Below are 21,023 nucleotides of genomic sequence, written 5' to 3' on the forward strand. Positions count from 1 at the left end.
TAATACTACTGAAGGAAACTTATGGAGAAAGACTGCAGATATATATGTGTTATATAATAATAGGAATATAAAGGGTGAGTGTTTGTTTGAATAATAAATGACAGAATACCAGCAGCGAACTAGCGCAAGTGGGAAGGTCATACGCGCTCGTAATTTTCATTGCTTTCACAGTGGGGTTTTTTTTGGAGTATGGATCCCAAACTACTTGATAATCATAGAATAGTGTTTCTAGTGATAATATCTGGCTGTGGTAATCATATTACGGGTTTTCGGGAAGTGTAAAGTGGAGACTTCATTACCCAACTTCAGAGGTCTCCACAAGTCCTACGGTAATCGACGAAGGCTCAACAAACATCCCAGGAGAAAGCTGAAGGTATGTGCCATATGCATATGTAATTTTAATATTCTAGGACTAATAACTGATTTTTGGCAAATATTTTTTGAGAGTCTGTCAGAGCCCGAATATGCCCGTGGGACACGCAAAACAGAGCAAAACAAGCCCGCGGTGTAAGGGTTAAGGAAAGGAACAATAATAACAGGGAGGAAAGTTTTCAGCAAGAAAAAGTAATTTACCAAACTGAAAGTTGTCAGAAAGTTACAGAAACAAGCTGAAGGATTATGAATTGAATTGGTAATGTCTCTCTGCTGCTTAAAGTGTACATTAACCGATAAATAAATCAGTCTAGCAGTACTTGTTTGTTTCTGCCAGAGACAAAACAAGTGTATTTAAGGGGAGCAGCAAATATCCGCAGATTTTTAACATACACAGGTGTCTCTGTTATCTAAGCTCTGTGGATGTTAAAGGAGCACTGTATGAATGTGGAGAAGAACTGAGGTGCGAGGAAGGATTGATAACCATATGCCCAGTTGGTCCGAAATGTGTTGGGAAGCATGAAATCAAGTGAAGAATGTGGAACTGAACCCTAGCTTAAGAAAACACATGGATGAAAGTTTTTTTTTTCTGATTAGCATACATTTTCATTCCATTTTGTTCCCTGAAATTGCAAAACCCATAAATTTTCATCTAACAATTCGGCCTTAAGTGTGCCCAGGAGGCATATTTTAGTTCTGTACGCGTATTCATCTCACCATTGGGAACTCACAGCCAAGAATGATGCTCGCCCATTTATTTCAAAACTAGCCATATAGTTTTTTCTCAAAAGTATGCTCAGTGGCAAAATTTGCTCATCAACCTAACCTCACCTGTCCCACTAGGGCTGCTTGACTGAGGTGGCTGGCTGTGGTACTGAGACAAATACCCATACAGAACGGAAATATGCGCCCAGGAAAAGTACCCAAAGTCTAGAGGGTGACGTCAACCCGTGCGACTTTCAAATTTCTTCGTCAGGCCAGCTGAGTTCCTGCATGAGCTCGAGTTATTCTGCATGTTGACATGACTTGTCTCATTATGCAGAGTGCGTTAGAACAAAAACGTGTTACTCAGCCACGTGTAACTCAAGGACTGAGTGTAATTTTTACATATCATAGTGTTTTATGTTTGTGTTATAGTGGTCTGACCAAGAGTGTTAAGTATGAGGCCAGCTTGAGAAGTAACTGTCAGTTAAGATTGATAGGTGGGGGGGTAGGGCTATGGGGGTGGGGGAGGAGCTGGGGTAGAGGTAGGTGGAGCTCGTTTTGTTCTCCTCTCCCCTCTTCCCTGGGTATACAGGAGTGTACATATAGCACAGCGGTATAGTACATAATATAATAACAACCATACTCACCTACTTTTGGCACCACCACAAACTCAGCCATCGTACAGAACTAGGGTACAGCAGTCAGAGCACTAGGGCATGGAGTATTTAGGGGCCTCAAGGAAGTCTCAGCACTACAGCTACGAGTGAGGCAAGGGTAGGGGAGGGATGATGGTTGGCTTGGCGCACTGGGTGGACCATTCCAGCATCATATTGTGATTGGCTGGCATATATTACTGTGTTGTGGGATCTGCGCCAATTGGTTCATGTGTATGAGCCACATGATACACATTACCGCCAGAAAATGCATAGTACATCTGATTGCTTCTTGTTTCTGAGCTGGATGCTGCCTAATTTTACTGGATTTATTTTTAATAAAGCCAGGCAAGAAGACTGGATATTACATTGGGCCGGATATTGCACGATGGATAATTGAGAATATATATGTAGGAATTTAATATACAGTAATTGAATGATGTAGATGACAATATGATTTTCATTTGTGCATTTTCATGGGACTGTGTATGATTCAAGTTTTTCTCCCAACACACAGGCACTGAAGGTTGTAATGGTGCAATATATGTGGATGAAAGCCTCCCATCCACTGCCCCCTTACCACCTTGCCCAGATTGTGGCCAGACATCTCTTCCTAAGGACTCTCGTGCCACATACCTTGCAGCTGCTGTTTTCTGCCGAGAGCAGCTTGACGAGTGCAAAGACCAGTACTGTATCCTTTTCATTATTGGCAGCTAGCTACATTATACATCAATTTTTGAGAATGAACAGGTGTAACATTACAGAATGTACCAGTAGAATATGCCTTGTCTGGAGATAGGGGAGAAAGAATATGTACTCTGTATCTACTTAATGGGATGTATAAAAGCCCACATTGCCTAGTAAGCAAGTGGAAGTAGCTGTATTTGCTTGGTGTTACAGTACATCCCCCTAGTACGCGCCTATATGGGCAGCAGATGTGCTCGCGTGCCAGGATTTCGTGTACTAGGAATACATAAACTAATGGGAAAATTAACATATTGGCGGCACCCCCTTCTATCAGTGACCTTTTTGACCCGTTTGAGGGAAAATATCTAAGACATACTTCAAGATATAACTGAAATAACAAGAATATGGCTGCTCACCTTAATCAAAAAGACAACAGGCTTGATGGACGTAAGAAGGAGTTACGAGGCAGGGTGAGGCACTAAGTGTGCATCCCCTGCACCACCTGATGCACCACCAGCCGCACCAGCCTCCTCACCAGCCTCCTCATCAACACTTTCACCTCTACACTCATTTCCTCCATGAATCCTTCAAAGTCTGTTGATGACACCACTGACATCACCTCATCCTCTAGTTCCTCCTCAGGTATTGGCTCTGCAGAAGAAGGCACTGCTTCCTCAGGTTCCTGAATTTGTGGTGGCCGCCGAAAGTAACGGGTGATGAGGGTTTGTTTCCTCCTGTTAATTTCTTGATGTTGCTTCTCCGTGTAGTAGCGGAAGGTTCTGTCTAGTGAACTCAGAACCTCTTGCGTTCGTTGCTGGCACAGTTCCATGCTCTTGAATTCCTCCTTGAACCTATTCAGGGCACACAGGATTTGACTAAACCTAGGCATTGGCAAATCACTCTCCATCACAAGGTGGGCGGAGCATGGCGTGTAGTGGAGAGGCGGGTGTCGTTCTCGGGGTTCACACCGGAAAACACTGGTTTGGGGCAGTTTTTCCCTGCTGCCTCGCATCGTGTGGGTGTGACTCATATACTTTGGTTAGGAAAAAATTAAAAACAGGTCCTCATGCACTAGGGGTTTCGCGTACTAGGGGGATGTACTGTACTGTCATGCCTTCACTCCAAGTAGGGGCTGAGTTCAAATCCTGGCTTGAAGAGTAGCTGTGTTATGTCATTACATTGGATGATAGTGGTATGGAACATGAGGTAAAGTTTGGTTTGGCAATATGTCTCGGATGTCGGTTTTCTACACAAGCTGTCTGCATCCTTGTCCTCACATCCTTGGAATGGACTGTAAATTCCAGTTCCCAGCAATTTTTGTGGTGGCTTTTAGTGCTGTGCTATCATATGTATGTGTAGTTTTCTAAACTCGCCAAATCAATCACTAGGGGAAGAAAAGAGTGGTATAATGTGGTGTCAGAAGCTCACATTGCCTAGCAGGCAAGTGTGGGTAACTCTCTTGATGCAGTGGTAACTTCTCACCTTTATGCCACACAAGGCCTGATGTCAAGTCCCTGTTAGGATAGTGGTTAACCCCCAGCAAGGGAGTTTCAAAATCGGCTGAGTGGTGCAGCAATATGTTCAATATAGTGACCATTGCAAAGTGACTTCATATGCACATCATTGTCTTGGAACTGGTATGACAAACCTACCCATGACATACTTTTGCTCAGCTCACCATAGTTATGGGGTTATTGTCATTGGAAATTTAGCAGTTGGTGGGAAACCAGCTACTATGCAAGTGGGATTCACTCTTGTCAAAGCCTCAGTGAACTGCCACTTAGTCCAATAAGCCATAACTTTTGATAGTTTATTTTATCTTTCCCTCTCATCCCTTAGCCATTGTTGGCCTTGCATTCAATTTTGTCATAAAAGAACAGTTTTTCAAGAACGTTTTGATCTATCCTTGAGTACTGATGCCATGGTAAATGGATCAGGAAGTGCATGAATTTCATTCATAGTGGCTACTGTAACTTTGTTTCAGGGCTCATCCTTGGGGAAAACCTGATACAGTTCCATCCATCCATCATCCAATCCTACGTTTCCCCAAGAGGAGCGTAGGAGCCCGGGGCTAGGCAGTTGGTCTTGACATTTAAGATGAGAGTGACCAGCCTTACTCATCCCTGAGTGGCATTACATGAGCAATCAACCCCAACCACCCCTTGGATATAAACCTTCACTGGCTCAATCCGATTGGAGGGCAATAATTACCCACTAAACCACCAGATGCCAAAATTTGGTTATATGGTTACCACCCAGCGTAATAAATGGTTTCCTGGTGTACAGGAAACCATTTGGCTTGTCACTCAGTGTAGAATCACCCACAGGCAGAAGGAAAAGGAAAGAAAGACAGAAAAGGGAGTGTAAAGTCACCCGTAGGCAGAAGGACAAGGAAAGAATGAAGGATAGAAGACAGAAGAGGATAGAAGGAAAGAAGGATGGAAGAGAGGAAAGGGCAGACACCCGAGAGCAGCAATACATCGAGTGAGTGGATGGTGAGTGCCCCCACCTACCACTTATGCCACAAAAACTGTGTGACACTGTGCCTCTGAGAAACACTGTGATGCATTGTTAAGAATCCCATTCATAGGTTGCATGCCCCCAGAACTGACTCATATGGGGTAAGTTGCATGACATAGGTTAAGTTTTGTTCTGGCTTTACACCTATACCAGTCTGTGTGAGCTCCACTACAGAAACAATTTTTTTTTTTTTTTTTTTTTTTTATGGGAGTGATAACTGAAATTTCCATTGATAGCTGAATGATGGAGGATGGGGTATCTCAAATCTGATGTATGCAGATAATGCAGTGCTGTTTGCAAATAATGGACAAGAGCTCGGTAGACTTGTGCAGAGTTTTGTAGATGCCTGTTGCATGTCATGCTTTGAAAGTAAATATAGAGTTAAGTGATGCTTGTTGAGAGAAGGTGGTACAGGGAAGTAGAGTGGCTCAGGGAATGAAAGTGACTTGGCTGATGGTTTGAAGGCCATGATAAGAAGCAGACATCGGAAGGCAGTGGCTGTGAGAGGCTTGAACGAAGGGGTTTTAGTGCCTGCTCTAACATACAGGTGTGAGACTGTGGTGTTGCATGAAATGAAAAGTCAAGAGTAAGGGTGATGTAGATGGGGCAGTTTAGGAATGTATGTGAAATGAAGAGAGTGAATAGGACAAGGAATGATGTAGAGTATAGAAGTTTCTGGACATCAGAGTTGACGAGAGTGTGCTTAGATGTATGGTCATGTCGAGAGACTGGGTATGAATAGAGTGGTGAAAAAGGTATATTTGAGGATGGCACAAGACATGGTAGGCTAAGATGGTGGACAGATTTGGCAAATTAATGTGCGAGAAAGAGGTATGGAAATTGATGGGGCTAGGGAACTAATATGGGTTTCAGAGGCGGTGGAAAACTGGTTTTTGGCAATAACTTTTTATCAAAGCGTTGGATTACGATGCTATTTTACTAGGGTATGTTTCAGACCGAGGCGCTTTATTTGGACATGTGGAGAGAATGGAGAATGAAAGACTGACTAAGAGGGTGTATGTAGGTGAGGTGGAGGGAGGGAGAGGGAGGGGTAGACCGAGGATGAGGTGGAGGGATGGAGTTGAGAGGTATATGAGGGAGGGGGGGGTGAGTTGGGGGGAGGGGAGTCAAATGGTGGGTGACAGAGTGACTTGGAGGCGTTTTGTCTGCAGCCACCCTTTGCGGGATTAGGGCGTCGGGGTATAGATAGATAGATAGATGTTTCAGACCCTGACCTACCTGGCGTCTGTATGGATTATTACCAACTTTGGAGACTTAAGGCACTTATAAGAGTAAAATAAGCATGCAAGGCGACAGAATGAGCCATCGCTCGTGCGAGGCTAGCGTGACATATAGTTATGATGTTATGTAGGCACCGCCTACCTGGATACTCCAAATATTACAGTACTAGTAAGGCAGGACTCTGTCCAAAAACGTCAATTCATGGCCTTGGTTATAAGTCACACTGACTCTAACAGAAAATGAATCAAGGTATGGAAATAATGCATTGCTTCGGAGTGAGAATGAAATGCCATAGCAACACCAAAAATACAAGGATACGAACACACATTTGTAAATACAACCATTGTGAATTTTTGAATATCCAGCCTCTGGGCGAGGTTACCACGTAAACGCTGACTTTTCTTGACAATTCATATTCAGGTAACTTTATTAAACAGGTGTCTCCTTACTCTCCGCTGAACTATATATTCCACTGTGACGATAACAGGCAACATGTCATGTGTCAATGTAAGGCTATCATGTTACTCATATATGACACGTTTCATCACTTACACATTTGTAATGTTGGAAGTGTACTTCAGTCAGGGGAAATAGGGTGTTGTACACCTCAAGTGGATGGTATTTCCATATATGATGATAACATTATAATAATTTACATCTCTGCGTTAAAAATGGATAGCTTCCTTATAGGCCTATATGAAAATACCAGGCTTATTTTTCAAATATAGGCAACATTTTCTGTCTACCAAAGCAGACACCCACCCTTTGCAATATTTCACCCATACGATGATTAGGGGGCGGTGTCTATATGGACAACGTCAAAGTGACATCACGATATGAGTGAGGGGGCGGGGCATTTCCCCACTAGCCTCGCTCCAGCAATGGGTAAAACAGTCGCCTTGCATGCTTATTTTCCTCTTATACATGCCGTAAGTCTCCACATTTGGTAATAAACCATACTGCTGCGAGTTAGGTTGGGGTCTGAAACATACCCTGGTAAAATATCATCGTAATCCAACGCTTTAATAAAAAGTTATTGCCGAAAAACACTATTCCACTGCCTCTGGAATCCATAGTAACATCAGATCAAGCTGGGTGGATAAATTTTGTATGGAGGAATGTCTGACCAGGGTTTGGCACCCCTTTTTAACTTTTTGCTTATCAGGTTGACTCACCTAAGTGAATGTAAAGCTACATTTTTTTTTTTTTTTTTTTTTATGTCACCAACTGTGGGTATAGGCTATACAGCTTGCTTCCTAAGGCTCCACTGTATCTACGAAGTGCAGGCATATTATTTTTTTTCCTTCCAACAAAGTAAACCTTCATTCCTAATAACATTTTTTTTGTCATCTCTGACAGCGCGTATGCATTCTAAGATGAATTTATGTGGTGCAAGTTAGAGCCGGTCCTTTAGGAAGAAAAATGCACCAGCGTTTGCTGTTTGCTGATTTGCTCTTTCCTGAGATGTCTGGTTTACGAATTCCATGCCTGTCTTTGAAACGATTTAACCATCCAATACTGAAATCACACTTGACTTCTATATTCATTTTACAGTGAAACTCTCTTGCTTTTTCATGTATAAGAGGACCAGAAATAGGTGCTCCCTTAGATCTTTCTAAGCAAAACCACTCATACGATGAAGAGTCTGCCTTTTTTTTCAGTGGACTTACTTGTCTCACTTATCATGAAAAAATAATTGAGCTTGGATGCTTGGACCTTGATATCATAAATCATTGAATTTCCTACATTATAATCAGTCATCATTGTTTTATAATGTTTGCCTTTTTCAAGTCTATTGCATATATTCAGCTTGTGTTTCAAGGTAAGTACGACACGCTTACGTTTAGTTTGCTCTTTAGGCATTTTGGAGTGTAGAAATTACCATCTATCAGAGCAACACAACAGCAAGAGAGCTTGTTTACTGTCTTGTGGTAAAAAGCCGACTGGTGATTTGTGGAGGGTATGGAGGACGACTGAATTAAAGTAGGGGAAAGAGGGGGAAAGGAGGACTGGTTAAGGGTATTTACTAAGGATATACAATACAGTAAAATCTCACTATATCAGACTAATTGGGGCACAAGCCAGTCCGAAAAAAGCTAAAGTCCGATAAAAGCGACATCTGAACTCCTCCCTGGACTTCCTCCTCCTTATGCAAAGAGAAGCCCTTGTCATTCATGCATTTATTCTACAGTCTCTCTCTCTCTCTCTCTCTCTCTCTCACACTGGGCACTTCCATTTTACTTCACATATTTTTTTTGTCTTCCTCGTCACCTTCATCTTCACCTTCCCATTCATTTAGCCTTTGTTTTCAGTTCTCTTTGACATTCACATTCACTTTCATATTCAGTTCCTTGCTCACTTTCACCTTCATCTTCACACTTACTTTCACTATCACTCATTTTGAATTTCCATTTCACCTTCACTTGCAATATTGCTTTCATGTTTACCTTTAGAATTACTTTCACTCACCTTCACTTTCACCCTTCCTTTTACTTTCACATTCCCCTTCACCTTCACTCACCTTCACCTTCACTTTCATTTTCACCTCTCACCTTCACCTTCACTTTCACCTTCACTTTCATTTTCACCTCTTTTACCTTCACCTTCACCTTCACTTTCACCTTCAGTTTCACTTTCACCTTCATCTTCACTTTCACTTTCACCTTCACTTGTACATTCATATTCACCTTCACTTTCATCTTAACCATCACTTTCACATTCACCTTCATTTTCGCCTTTATTTTCACCCACACTCACCTCACCTTCACATTCACTTTCACTTTTGATGTCACTTTCACCTTCACTTTCACAATCACTTTCACCTTCCACCTTCACTTTCACGACTTCATTTTCATCTTCACTTTCACCTTCACCTTCACCATTTCCACATTCACTTTTACTTTCATCTTCACACTACCTTCACTGACCTTCATTTATAAATTCACTTTCGCCTCTCTCCTGAAGAGAGAGAGAGAGAGAGAGAGTGAGAAAGAGAGGAGGGACCAATGTTATGCCTATCTCCCTCATTTGTTTATGGGAAAGGGGACGCCACTTGTCATTCCCGTATTTGTTCCCTCTCTCTCTCTCTCTCTCTCTCTCTCTCTGTTGACTCTGACATTCACATTCACTTTCATGCTCTTTCACCTTCACCTTTACACTCGTTTTCACAATTACTTTAATTTTCATTTTCAGTTTCACCTTCACCTCTCTCTCTCTCTCTCTCTCTCTCTCTCTCTCTCTCTCTCTCTCTCTCTCTCTCTCTCCCAGCTCGGGGAGGAAGAGAAGAATTGGAGGAGAGAGGGAGGAGGGACCCATGTTATGGTATCTCCTCAGTTTGTTTGTTTATTCATTATTTCAAGAGGCGGACTGCTTCTGGCTTTATCAGACTTTTTCTGATGCATAAGAAATTTGTCCAGTTGGCTCCTCAAGTCCGATAAAAGCGAATTCCGCAATACTGAAGTCCGTTATAACGAGGTTATACTGTACCTGGAAATGCTCTGTCCGACTTCACCCAGCCTCGCTTGACACATGACAAAATAACGGTTTGGCAGTCCATTCAAATTGGCGTGACCAGTTCTTGAATTTTCTTGTTGTTCTGAGAATTCCGTTTGTCTGGGTACCGAATACAAGGGATTGTACTTTATATATATATATATATATATATATATATATATATATATATATATATATATATATATATATATATATATATATATATAAATATATATATATATATATATATATATATATATATATAAATATATATATATATAAATATATATATATATATATATATATATATATATATATATATATATACTGTACTGTGGGATGAGGTCATTAAGTGTTACCTCAAGGTTAAGGGACTGAACAGGGAGGCTGCCAAGAGCCGCCATTATTAGGTGACCAAGGCCGACACATGCAAGCTTGTTGGAGCCTTCAAAAACAAAATGAAACTATATATATATATATATATATATATATATATATATATATATATATACATACTGTATATATATATATATATATATATATTTACTGTATATACAGTATATATATATATATATATATATATATATATATATATATATATATATATATATATACACAGTATATATCATCATTATCATCATCATCATCCGGACCTCCTTTCCCACCAAAGGGCAGGGTGAGAAGTAACAATGTCCAGACAGCACAAACTTGCCCAAATCAAATAGGCCACACTTCCATTCACTCATCATTCAAGCCTCTGGAATCCTGGCTCTACCGGATACGCCAAAAACATTCACCACATTCTGCAGCTTCATACAAACATATCCGACTGAGTCAATCCGGACGCTGCTATGCTCACAAGTGGTGCCAAAATCCCTGATCATGCACTTCTCACAACATTCATCCAGACAGCTTGATCTCTTGTCAGTTCCTTAGCCTCACCGTCCAAACCTCTCTTCCTCAAACACTCATCCACCATATCTCTCCACCTTCTCATTGGTCTACCTCGCCTCCTCCCTCCTTCAAATTCTCTCAGGTATACCTTTTTCACCACTCTGTTGTCATCCATTCTTTCCACATGACCATACCATCTCAGGACACTTTCTTCAATTCTGGTCTCCACCGACTTCCTTACTCCACACCTTTCACGAATCACATTATTTCATATCCTATCCACCCTCTGTACTCCACATACATTCCTCAGCAGTCCCATCTCCACTGCTACACCATAGTCTCGCACCCATATGTTAAAGTTGGCACTAACACTCCCTCATGTAAGCCTCGTGCAGCTGCAACACTCAATCCTCTGTTTCTTATCAAGGCCTTCATTGCACCAGCCACATTTCTTCCTTGTGTCAATCTGCTTTCAACTTCTTTTGCACAATTTCTTCTCTTTTTCTATCACTGTACCCAAGTACTTGAACTCTCTCACCAATTCCAGTCTCTCTCCATTCACTGTGACATCACACTGGGAGTCACCGTCTCTCTCAATAACCATCACTTTACTCTTTTCTAAATTTACTCTCAAGGCACGACACTCACAGCCATCAGCAAAACTCTGCACTAGCCTACCAAGTTCTTATCCGGTACTTGCAAGCAGTACTGCATCATCAGCATACAACAAATTTGAGATATCCCATCTATCACCATTCATTACCAATGCCATACCCCTCTCCATTACTCGTGTTTTTACTTCCCTCATCACCCCATCCATATATATATTGAACAACCATGGGGACATAACACAACCTTGTCGCACGCCCACACCGATCGTGAACCATTCACTTAGATGCCCATTGACCCTTACACATGCTTCACTACCATCATAAAAACTCTTGACAGCACCTAGCAGCTTACCATCTACACCATACATGCGCAAAACTTTCCACAATCACTCTCTGTCCACTTTGTCTTATCTTTTTCCAGATCCATGAATGCCATAAACACCTTATGGTCCTCACAAGCCTTCTCTGCTCTGTGTCTCACTGCAAATACTGGATCCACACATCCTCTGCCACACCTAAAGCCACCTTGTTCATCACTCACTAGGACTTCTGATATCTGTCTTACTTCCTCTATAATAATTCTTCCAAATAGCTTCCCTACCACTCTCAATAATCTTATGTCACGATAATTCTTGCACTCACTTTGCTCACCATTATTTTTGTACAGGGGTACAATCACAGCCTTTTTCCACTCTGCTGGCACAGTTTCACTCATCCATGCCTTCTTACATATCTCCAACAAGCACTTCATTCCACTCTTTCCACTGCACTTAAGCATTTAAGCATCTCTGTATACACCTCATCAACCCCAGTTGCTTTCCCATTTTTCAGCCATTTCACAGCACTCTTCACCTGTGTGAGTGTCACGTCTCCTGGTACAGTATTCCTTCTCTGCACACCTCCAAAACCAATCATGTTTACAGCTGCTCTGCTCTCTCTATTCTCATTCATCAGGCTTTCAAAATATTCTTTCCATCTGGTCCTTACTTCATCTCCATGGGTTAGTAACCTACCCCCTGCATCTTTCACACCATCAGAATTCTTTCCGCTTTCACTTCTATATTTCCACACCTCTTTCCAGAATAACTTCCTATTTTCAGAGTAGTTCGCATTCATTTTTCTTCCCACATCATCATTTACCTCCCTCTTTTTCCTCTTCACTAGTCTCTTTACGAACTTCTTGCTCTTGATATACTCAGTTCTTATTTCAACTGAATCTCTGTCCTGTAACCACTTTAGCCTCTTCTTCTTTTTTTCCTCCACCGCTCTCTTAACCTCATCTCACCATGCCGTACCTGTCTTTTTTGTTGATACTCTTGCCACACCACACACCACTTTAACATTCCTAACTAAGCAATCCCTATATATATAGATATATATATATATATACACACACACACATATATATATACACATATATATATATATATATATATATATATATATACAGTATAACCTCATTATAACGGACTTCAGTATAGTGGAATTCGCTTTTATCAGACTCGAGGAGCCAACTGGACAAATTTCTTATGCATCAGAAAAAGTCCGATAAAGCCAGAAGCAGTCCGCCTCTTGGAATAATGAATAAACAAACAAACTGAGGAGATACCATAACATGGGTCCCCCCTCCCTCTCTCCTCCAATTCTTCTCTTCCTCCCCGAGCTGGGAGAGAGAGAGAGAGAGAGAGAGATGAAGGTGAAATTGAAAATGAAAATTAAAGTAATTGTGAAAATGAGTGTAAAGGTGAAGGTGAAAGAGCATGGAAGTGAATGTTAATGTCAGAGTCAACAGAGAGAGAGAGAGAGGAAATAAATACGGGAATGACAAGTGGCGTCCCCTTTTCCATAAACAAATGAGGGAGATAGGCATAACATTGGTCCCTTCTCTCTCTCTCTTCAGAAAAGAGGCGAAAGTGAATTTATAAATGAAGGTCAGTGAAGGTAGTGTGAAGATGAAAGTAAAAGTGAATGTGAAAGTGGTGAAGGTGAAGGTGAAAGTGAAGATGAAAATGAAGTCAAAAGTGAAAATGAAGGTGGAAGGTGAAAGTGATTGTGAAAGTGAAGGTGAAAATGAAAGTGAAGGTGAAAGTGATATCAAAAGTCAAGGTGAAGGTGAGGTGAAAGTGTGGGTGAAAATAAAGGTGAAAATGAAGGTGAATATGAAAGTGATGGTTAAGATGAAAGTGAAGGTGGAAATGCATGTACAAGTGAAGGTGAAAGTGAAAGTGAAGATGAAGGTGAAGGTGAAGGTGGAAGTGAAGGTGAAGGTGAGAGAGGTGAAACTGAAAGTGAAGGTGAGAGAGGTGAAACTGAAAGTGAAGGTGAAGGGGAATGTGAAAGTAAAAGGAAGGGTGAAAGTGAAGGCGAGTGAAAGTAATTCTAAAGGTAAACATGAAAGTAGTATTGCAAGTGAAGGTGAAATGGAAATTCAAAATGAGTGATGGTGAAAGTGAGCAAGGAACTGATTATGAAAGTGAATGTGAATGTCAAAGTGAACTGAAAACAAAGGCTAAATGAATGGGAAGGTGAAGATGAAGGTGACGAGGAAGACAAAAAATATGTGAAGTAAAATGGAAGTGCCCAGTGCGAGAGAGAGAGAGAGAGAGAGAGAGAGAGAGAGACTGTAGAATAAATGCGTGAATGACAAGGGCTTCCCGTTGCATAAGGAGGAGGAAGTCTAGGGAGGAGTTCAGATGTTGCTTTTATCGGACTTTAGCTTTTTTCAGACTGGCTTGTGCCTCAATTAGTCCGATTTAGTGAGGTTTTACTGTGTATATATATATATATATATATATATATATATATACAGTAAGACCTCACTATAATGGACTAATTCGGGCCCAAACCATTCAGAAAATTGCAAAATTCCGATAAAAGCGACATCTGGACTTTCCTCTGCTAATCCGGATTTTTTCCGATATATCAGACTGGTCCGTATCGCATGAACGGTTTTTAAACTGTTTTGACTACCATTGCAGTACTGTACTGTGTTATAACTTCACTTCATTAATCAAATGGTATAATATATATAATAATACCATACTATACACTGATAAACATGTCTTTTATTTACCTTATTGTGGTGAACATAGCTGAAGTGGTCAGGCAGTCCGGACTGCTTCTGGCTTTATCGGACTTTTTCCAACATATATGAATTAACTTCAGTAGTTCCTCAAGTCTGATAAAAGCAAATTCCGGTCTATTGCAGTCCGTTATATTGAGGTTTTACTGTATAAATATATGTGTGTATATATATATATATAAACATATATACTTGCATATACTGTGTATATATATATACAGGTATATATATATATATATATATATATATATATATATATATATATATATATATATATATATATATATATATATATATATATATATATATATATATATATATATATATATATATATATATATATATATATATATATATATATATATATACAGTAGAAGTCCTATTTTTCGGCATCTATGGGACCAGGCTAGTGCCGAAAAATCAAAATTGCCGAATTATCAAAAACCCTACCCACTCAATACCTTATATGTTTCGGTGAACACTATCATCACTACTCATATCATTACAAATGTGCTTGGAGAGAGTACTGTATACTGTTTGATACTGTACAATACTGTAATGAATACAGTACTATACATGAATATGAAAAATAAAGAAATTAGTGAACATACTGTATATAAATGTAATGGTACAGTAGGCCTACAAGTTCACATGCACTTACCTAAACTTATAGTAGGTTCCTTAATTACATATGTACAATAGAAGGGGTTGATTGGACTCTGCTACTGCTGGAAGAAGTCCCCAGCAGTAGAGGGTCCTCATGGAGAATTTCAAGACTGACGAAAAAAATTGGAAAATCTGCCGAACGATCAGAGATTTTCGTAAATGGGACTATTTCTCAAAACTGCCGAAATGTCAGATTTGCCGGGGAATTGGATGCCGAAGAATTGGACTTTTACTGTATATATATATATATATATATATATATATGTATGTATGTATATATATGTATGTATATATATGTATATGAGAGAGGGGGGTGTGAGTTGGGAGCAGGGCAGTGAAATGGCGGGGGACAGGGCGACTTGGAGGCGATTTGTTTGTGGCCACCCCAAACGGGATTGAGGCGTCTGGCAATAGATAGATAGATAGATATATGTATGTATACTGTATATATGTATGTATATATATATATATATATATATATATATATATATATATATATTTGGGTCTGGATTTTGGCCAACTCACCCCCACAGCACCCTACCTATACCTATCTAGGCACCATCAAACACAAACATACAAATTTAAGAATACTCAGTGCATGTATTAAATAGAAATAAGCCATGTTAAGGGATCTCACCTTAATCGTATGACGAAATTGCTTAAGTGAATGGAGTGGGATGGTGTTGGGAAGAACTTAGAACCTCTCAGCACTTGTTCTTCCCAAACTCTTTCGCCAGCTTTGAAAACTTCTCTCCCCTTTCAACACAACAAATGAGCTCCAAACGTTGCCTGTACAACAACTGCGGCAGCTTTTTTGACGCCATACTGCTTAGAGCGCTTCATTGGGGGGTCGGGAGGGGCCATGGCAGGTAGGAGGCGGGGGGGAAGTTGCACAAAAAAGGCAGGTAACTCTCGTACTCCATGGCGACGGTCTGTAGTGTGCGGACTGGCGGGACAAGAACAACAACAACAACATGGCGGCATTAGTATGCACATATGCCACCAGGGACGTGCGGTGATTGGTTGTTGGGTTGCGATTTTCAGTTTGAATGCTGCGGTTTATGGTTCTCCTCGGAAAAGGCGCACTTGGGTGCCTAGATCCGCGATTTTCGTGACTTAACAGTAATTTATGGTTGCCGGCAGTCTGATGGCCACCTAGCCATGATTTACGAATCCGTGATTTATGAACACACGATTTATGAGGATTGACTCTATATATATATATATATATATATATATATATATATATATATATATGAGCCTCTGTGGTACAGTGGTAGAGTGTGCGTTTCGCAAGCTGGTGGACGAGGGTTTGCCTCCCGCCAGAGTTGTAAAAACTTTGGGAATCGTTCGCTGAGCCACTTGCTACTTTGGCGGACATAAGGGGTGCTGTGATTGAACCAGTGGCGCATACAGTACTAGTATGCTTGCACCCAGTCGGCTTAAGGCGGGCCGATTACACATGGTTCACAGACTACACACACATCCAAAGCCACTACAACACTACAATTACACTTACAAGCACTTCTTACCTTACATACAGTCTCTACCAGACAGCCTAAGCCACTGGGTAGAGATACATTGGCTGTATCGTCCCTACTTCAGTAGGGATAGGCTGGTCCTGCAGTGGACCTCAACGGCTGATGATGATATATATATATATATATATATATATATATATATATATTTTATGTGTCCGGCTCTGGACATAGGCTTCACAGCCAGCTCCCAAGGCCGAGTAGTCCTCCTACATACCATATACCTCTACATGTTACTACTTCAGTGCTAACATCCATCGTCCATATTGAATACATGCTAGGGCTGTCTCATACAGAACTGGTGTATTGGTATTAGTGGGGGTATTTTTACGACATGTCAGCGGGTCTTCTGATAGATCAGTAAAGCCTCCTTTTGTTAAATTCAAATGCTTAAACTGTTCCCTGCCCCAGCTGGGACTTGAACCTGGGTCCGGTAGGACTGCAGGCCACCTCTCTACCGAATGAGCTACCGCCTCCCCAGTTCATTATAATTTGTGTATATACAGTATATATATATATATATATACATATATATATATATATATATATATATATATATATATATATATATATATATATATATACGGTATATACAGTAGAACCTCTGTGGTCCGGACCCCTTTAATCTGGATTTCTGTTAATTTGGACAAAATTTAAAAATAATAAGCTCCAAAAATATGTTGAAAGTAATTCTAAAGTCATTTTCAGTATCGGTGCAGAAAGCGATCATCATTCGTTTAGTCTCGGATCACGCTAGGTCGCAACATGGGTGCCTGTTTAAACACACGCTAGCATTCGTTCCATCAACTAGTTCACCAACCATTTATATTTTTACGCTGTATTTCAGAAGTTAATCCTCCTTACCATGCCCCTTAATGCAAGTGAACCTTCTGCAATGATTATAGGTGTTAAAAGGAGGAATTTGCTTACACAAAAATGGGTCAGAATATTCTGCAGTGTTTAGTGATTACTGTAGGTTATTTTTTGTACTTAAATGTGCTTTACTTGTACATCAAACATTAGCTTCTTGCCCATATGGGCATTATCAATATGCCAAAGATGACAATGTATTTTTTGCCTACTTAAGTTTTATTTTTATTCCAAATATTACAGTTAATTAATTTATTTATTTTTTTGCCTACACGGGCCTTAGTCACTTACAACAATTTAAAATGTAGGCTAGTTTCTTGTCATGGCCTTACCTGTAAATTATGCAATACAAAACTATCGTACATGATTAGTTTGGTTATTTTAGTATCCTTTCATCTTTTGCAGTTACGTATGGTTGACATATGCCACATATGTTAATAATTAACAAACAGACCATATACAGATAGTTTTTGGTATGAACTGGAGATTACCCTGATGGTCCGGACAATCTGCTAATTCGGACAACCCTTCCCCCCATATAGTCCGAATGAGAGAGGTTCTACTGTATATATATATATATATATATATATATATATATATATATATATATATATATATATATGCACACAGTAGGCTTGCACAGTGCACGTCATCACAGTGCGCGATTTGTATTGTGTGCGAGTGACCAAAAATCATAACCAAAAACCTTGAATGCGCGAGTTTACCTCACAGAACGCTAGGTAGAGGCAAGGAGTGGTTAAAAAACGCCATTTTCTATCAGTATGCGACCATCCCTCATGCAACGGATCACATGTCATCATGTTGATGTGCAGAAATTCCCTGGCATTCTACTGCGCAGCTTGGGGTACAAGGCGGCAGGCGCGCCATAACGGTCCTGGCTCGTGCACAATGCGGATCTGCTTTCTACAGCTAACCTGTCGTGTACAACGTGCATCGTTTTTTTTGCTGCTCCATCCTGGCCTGTACTTCGCCACACCATGGCTCCAGCCCCAAGTGTTAAGAAACTTCTGATGCACACCACCAAGTTAGAGATCATCAAGATGAAAGAGGAGGGACAAGGAAACACCGCCATCGGGAAAGCCCTGGGACTGGCTGAATCAACAGTGAGGACAGTGTGGAAGAACTGTGATTCCATAAGGGCTCTAGTGAAGACATATGGTGCCTCTGACCTAGACGGCCGTTCGCGGGTGGGAAATCGTGCGATGATACTGATGGAACGATATCTTGCCACCCTCATAATGAGGAAGGAGAAGGAAGGTGTTCCACTGAATGGTAGATTTATTTGGAACCAAGCCCAGCTCTTTTACATGGCAGCTTCTCGCAAGTTAAATGTGGACAAACCTTTCAAGACATCGGTTGGATGGCTGGACCGTTTTCTCAAGCGCAAGGAACTACGTCACATCAAAGTGTCTGGTGAACGTGCCTCTGCCAATGAGCTGGCCGCGAGAGACTATCCTGCGATATTTAGGGTGCTTCTTGAAGAGGGACAGTACACCAAGGACCAGATCTACAATGTCAGTGAAACGTCGTTATACTACAAGGCCATGCCCAAATCAATGTACATTGCTAAAAGACAGAAACAAGCCCCCGGTCGCAAGCTCCAGAAGTGTACGATGACAGTAATGTTCGCTGTAAACCTGTCTGGGAGCCACATGATGAGGCCAGTTGTTGTACACACAGCTTCACACCCAAGGTGCTACAAAACCTTCACGAACATGGACGCTAGTGGCGTGTACTGGTACAAATCTGCAAATGGTTAGATGACCAGGAACATTATGGCAGACTGGTCAACGAGGCCCTGCGTTCTTGATGCCAGGGCCAAGTGTCGGGAACTGGGCATTCCATTTAAGATGCTTGACAGTGTACCAAGTCACCCTCCATACCTAGAAGATCTGCACAAGGATTGTCTTGTTGTGTTTCTGCCGCCCTGGACGACGTCACTAATGCTGCCACTAGATCAAGAACTGATCGCCACTGTGAAGCACTTCTACCATAAGCAAGTGTATGACTACCTACGCAGGAAGACCAACACACATGAGGAGCTTCATGCCCTACAAGAAGGTCACGACGAAGACCTCGATGAGGCACCTGCTCCCATTCCATCTCCGCCAGCAGCTGTATCCTGACCCACTACAGGTGCCATGATTGTTGAGGCATTTTGGTGTCGTTTTACAGTGAAGGACGCAGTTGAATTTCTCCTACAAGCCTGGCACCAGATTACACCTGCAACAGTGAACCATGTGTGGCGAATGCTCATGCCTCACTTATGCACGACCCAGGAAACAGCCTTTCAACCACTGGCCGAGGCTGAGGCAGCAACACTGACAGCAGCACGAACTGTTCCAGGACGTTACATGGGCGGACATACGAGAAGTGCACGCTGCTAATGAGGAACAGCCTTCCGAGGAACTGTTGCAAGGGATTGACGAGGCTGACGCAGAGCCCGACGCCAGGCAGAGTCGAAGTTGAGCAGCCTAGTGTGATGGAGGGCAGGACTGAGCTGTGTATGTCAAGAATAAGCAAGATCCTTGCTGCTGTGGATAAGCTCAAGGAAGAGGTGAAGGAACAGGAAGTGAGCAGCCTAAGAACGGAGGAAGTTCTGGTTGGTATCGACAAACTCTTCCGTTTCTACACAGACAGGCACAGGCAAGAAATAAACAGAAGAAGACAGACACTCATGACAAGTTACACACAGCGGGCTCAAGTTAGTGAAATTGAGGAACCAGCTACATTGTCTGCTCCTGTTCCTTTTGAGAATGAAGAGGATGCAGTGTCAGAAGTGTCAGCATTGGACTTCGAGGGGTTGATGGCCAAAGTGAGTGACTTTGAGGCTCCTGGGGAAGGTGCTCAAGAGGAGTCTGCGGAGGGAAGTGTTGGTGCGGCGGGGAGTGCGGCGCTGTAAGTGTTGCCACACCTCGGAACCCCTGTTATTTAAGTCCATCATGCCTGTTGTCTACTGTTGTTAAGGTGACTACCCATATTTTTGTTATTGTAACTATACAGTATCTGTAGTGCAATGTCTGAAAAATTTGACCTTTATTGTGTCTCTAAGGGCAAAAAAGTGTCCAGGTATGAGGGGGTACTGCCCATATGTAATTTTTCCCACAAGATTATGTATTCACAGTGTGCAAATTCACAGTATGCGAGGTTGTGGACCGCCCAATCTCTCGGCACTGTGCAAGCCTACTGTATGTATATATATATATATATATATATATACATACTGTATATGTATGTATGTTTGTATATACAGTCATTACTCATTTTACAATGGGGTTACGTCAGGTCATACCGTATCGTATACTGATTTTATCGTAAATCAGTACATTGAAACCCATTATAAAAGGGGGGTTACGTCAACTCAACTTCCCAAAGTCACCTAACCAAGACTGAACCATAAATGACAACCCACCTTCATTCCTTCCTATGTTGGTCCAAGTCATCCCCCCCTCGAGGCTGGAGGACAGTCTGTGCTTACAGGCACTGGTGGTCAGTCTTTGAGTCAGACTGGAACAGGTTAGGGAGAGGGGAATCCGGCCCATACCTGCACCAACCTTAGCACTGGGGCCCATACCTGCACCAACCATAGCACTGGGGCCTACACTGGCACTGACCTTACCACTGGGCACACAAATCCACAGTACTGTAGTACGATGTTTGGCTGAGAGGT

The 21,023-nt window shown here is 41.5% G+C and overlaps 1 protein-coding gene across 1 annotated transcript in view; it reads left to right on the top strand.

The window, feature by feature from the left end:
* Positions 1-21,023, top strand: part of LOC145414000 (histone-lysine N-methyltransferase SMYD3-like) — a 182,570-nt gene that overhangs the window by 105,674 nt on the left and 55,873 nt on the right. Inside the window, exon 10 of the mRNA XM_080283569.1 lies at positions 2,248-2,421. Within this exon, the coding sequence (XP_080139695.1) occupies positions 2,248-2,421 (174 nt within the window). The remainder of the gene's footprint in view (positions 1-2,247; positions 2,422-21,023) is intronic.

This window comes from Coenobita brevimanus, chromosome 98 (assembly GCF_032717465.1).
Source record: "Coenobita brevimanus isolate Jiangsu-jjx chromosome 98, ASM3271746v2, whole genome shotgun sequence".
In the NCBI taxonomy this organism is placed as follows: Eukaryota; Metazoa; Arthropoda; class Malacostraca; order Decapoda; family Coenobitidae; genus Coenobita; species Coenobita brevimanus.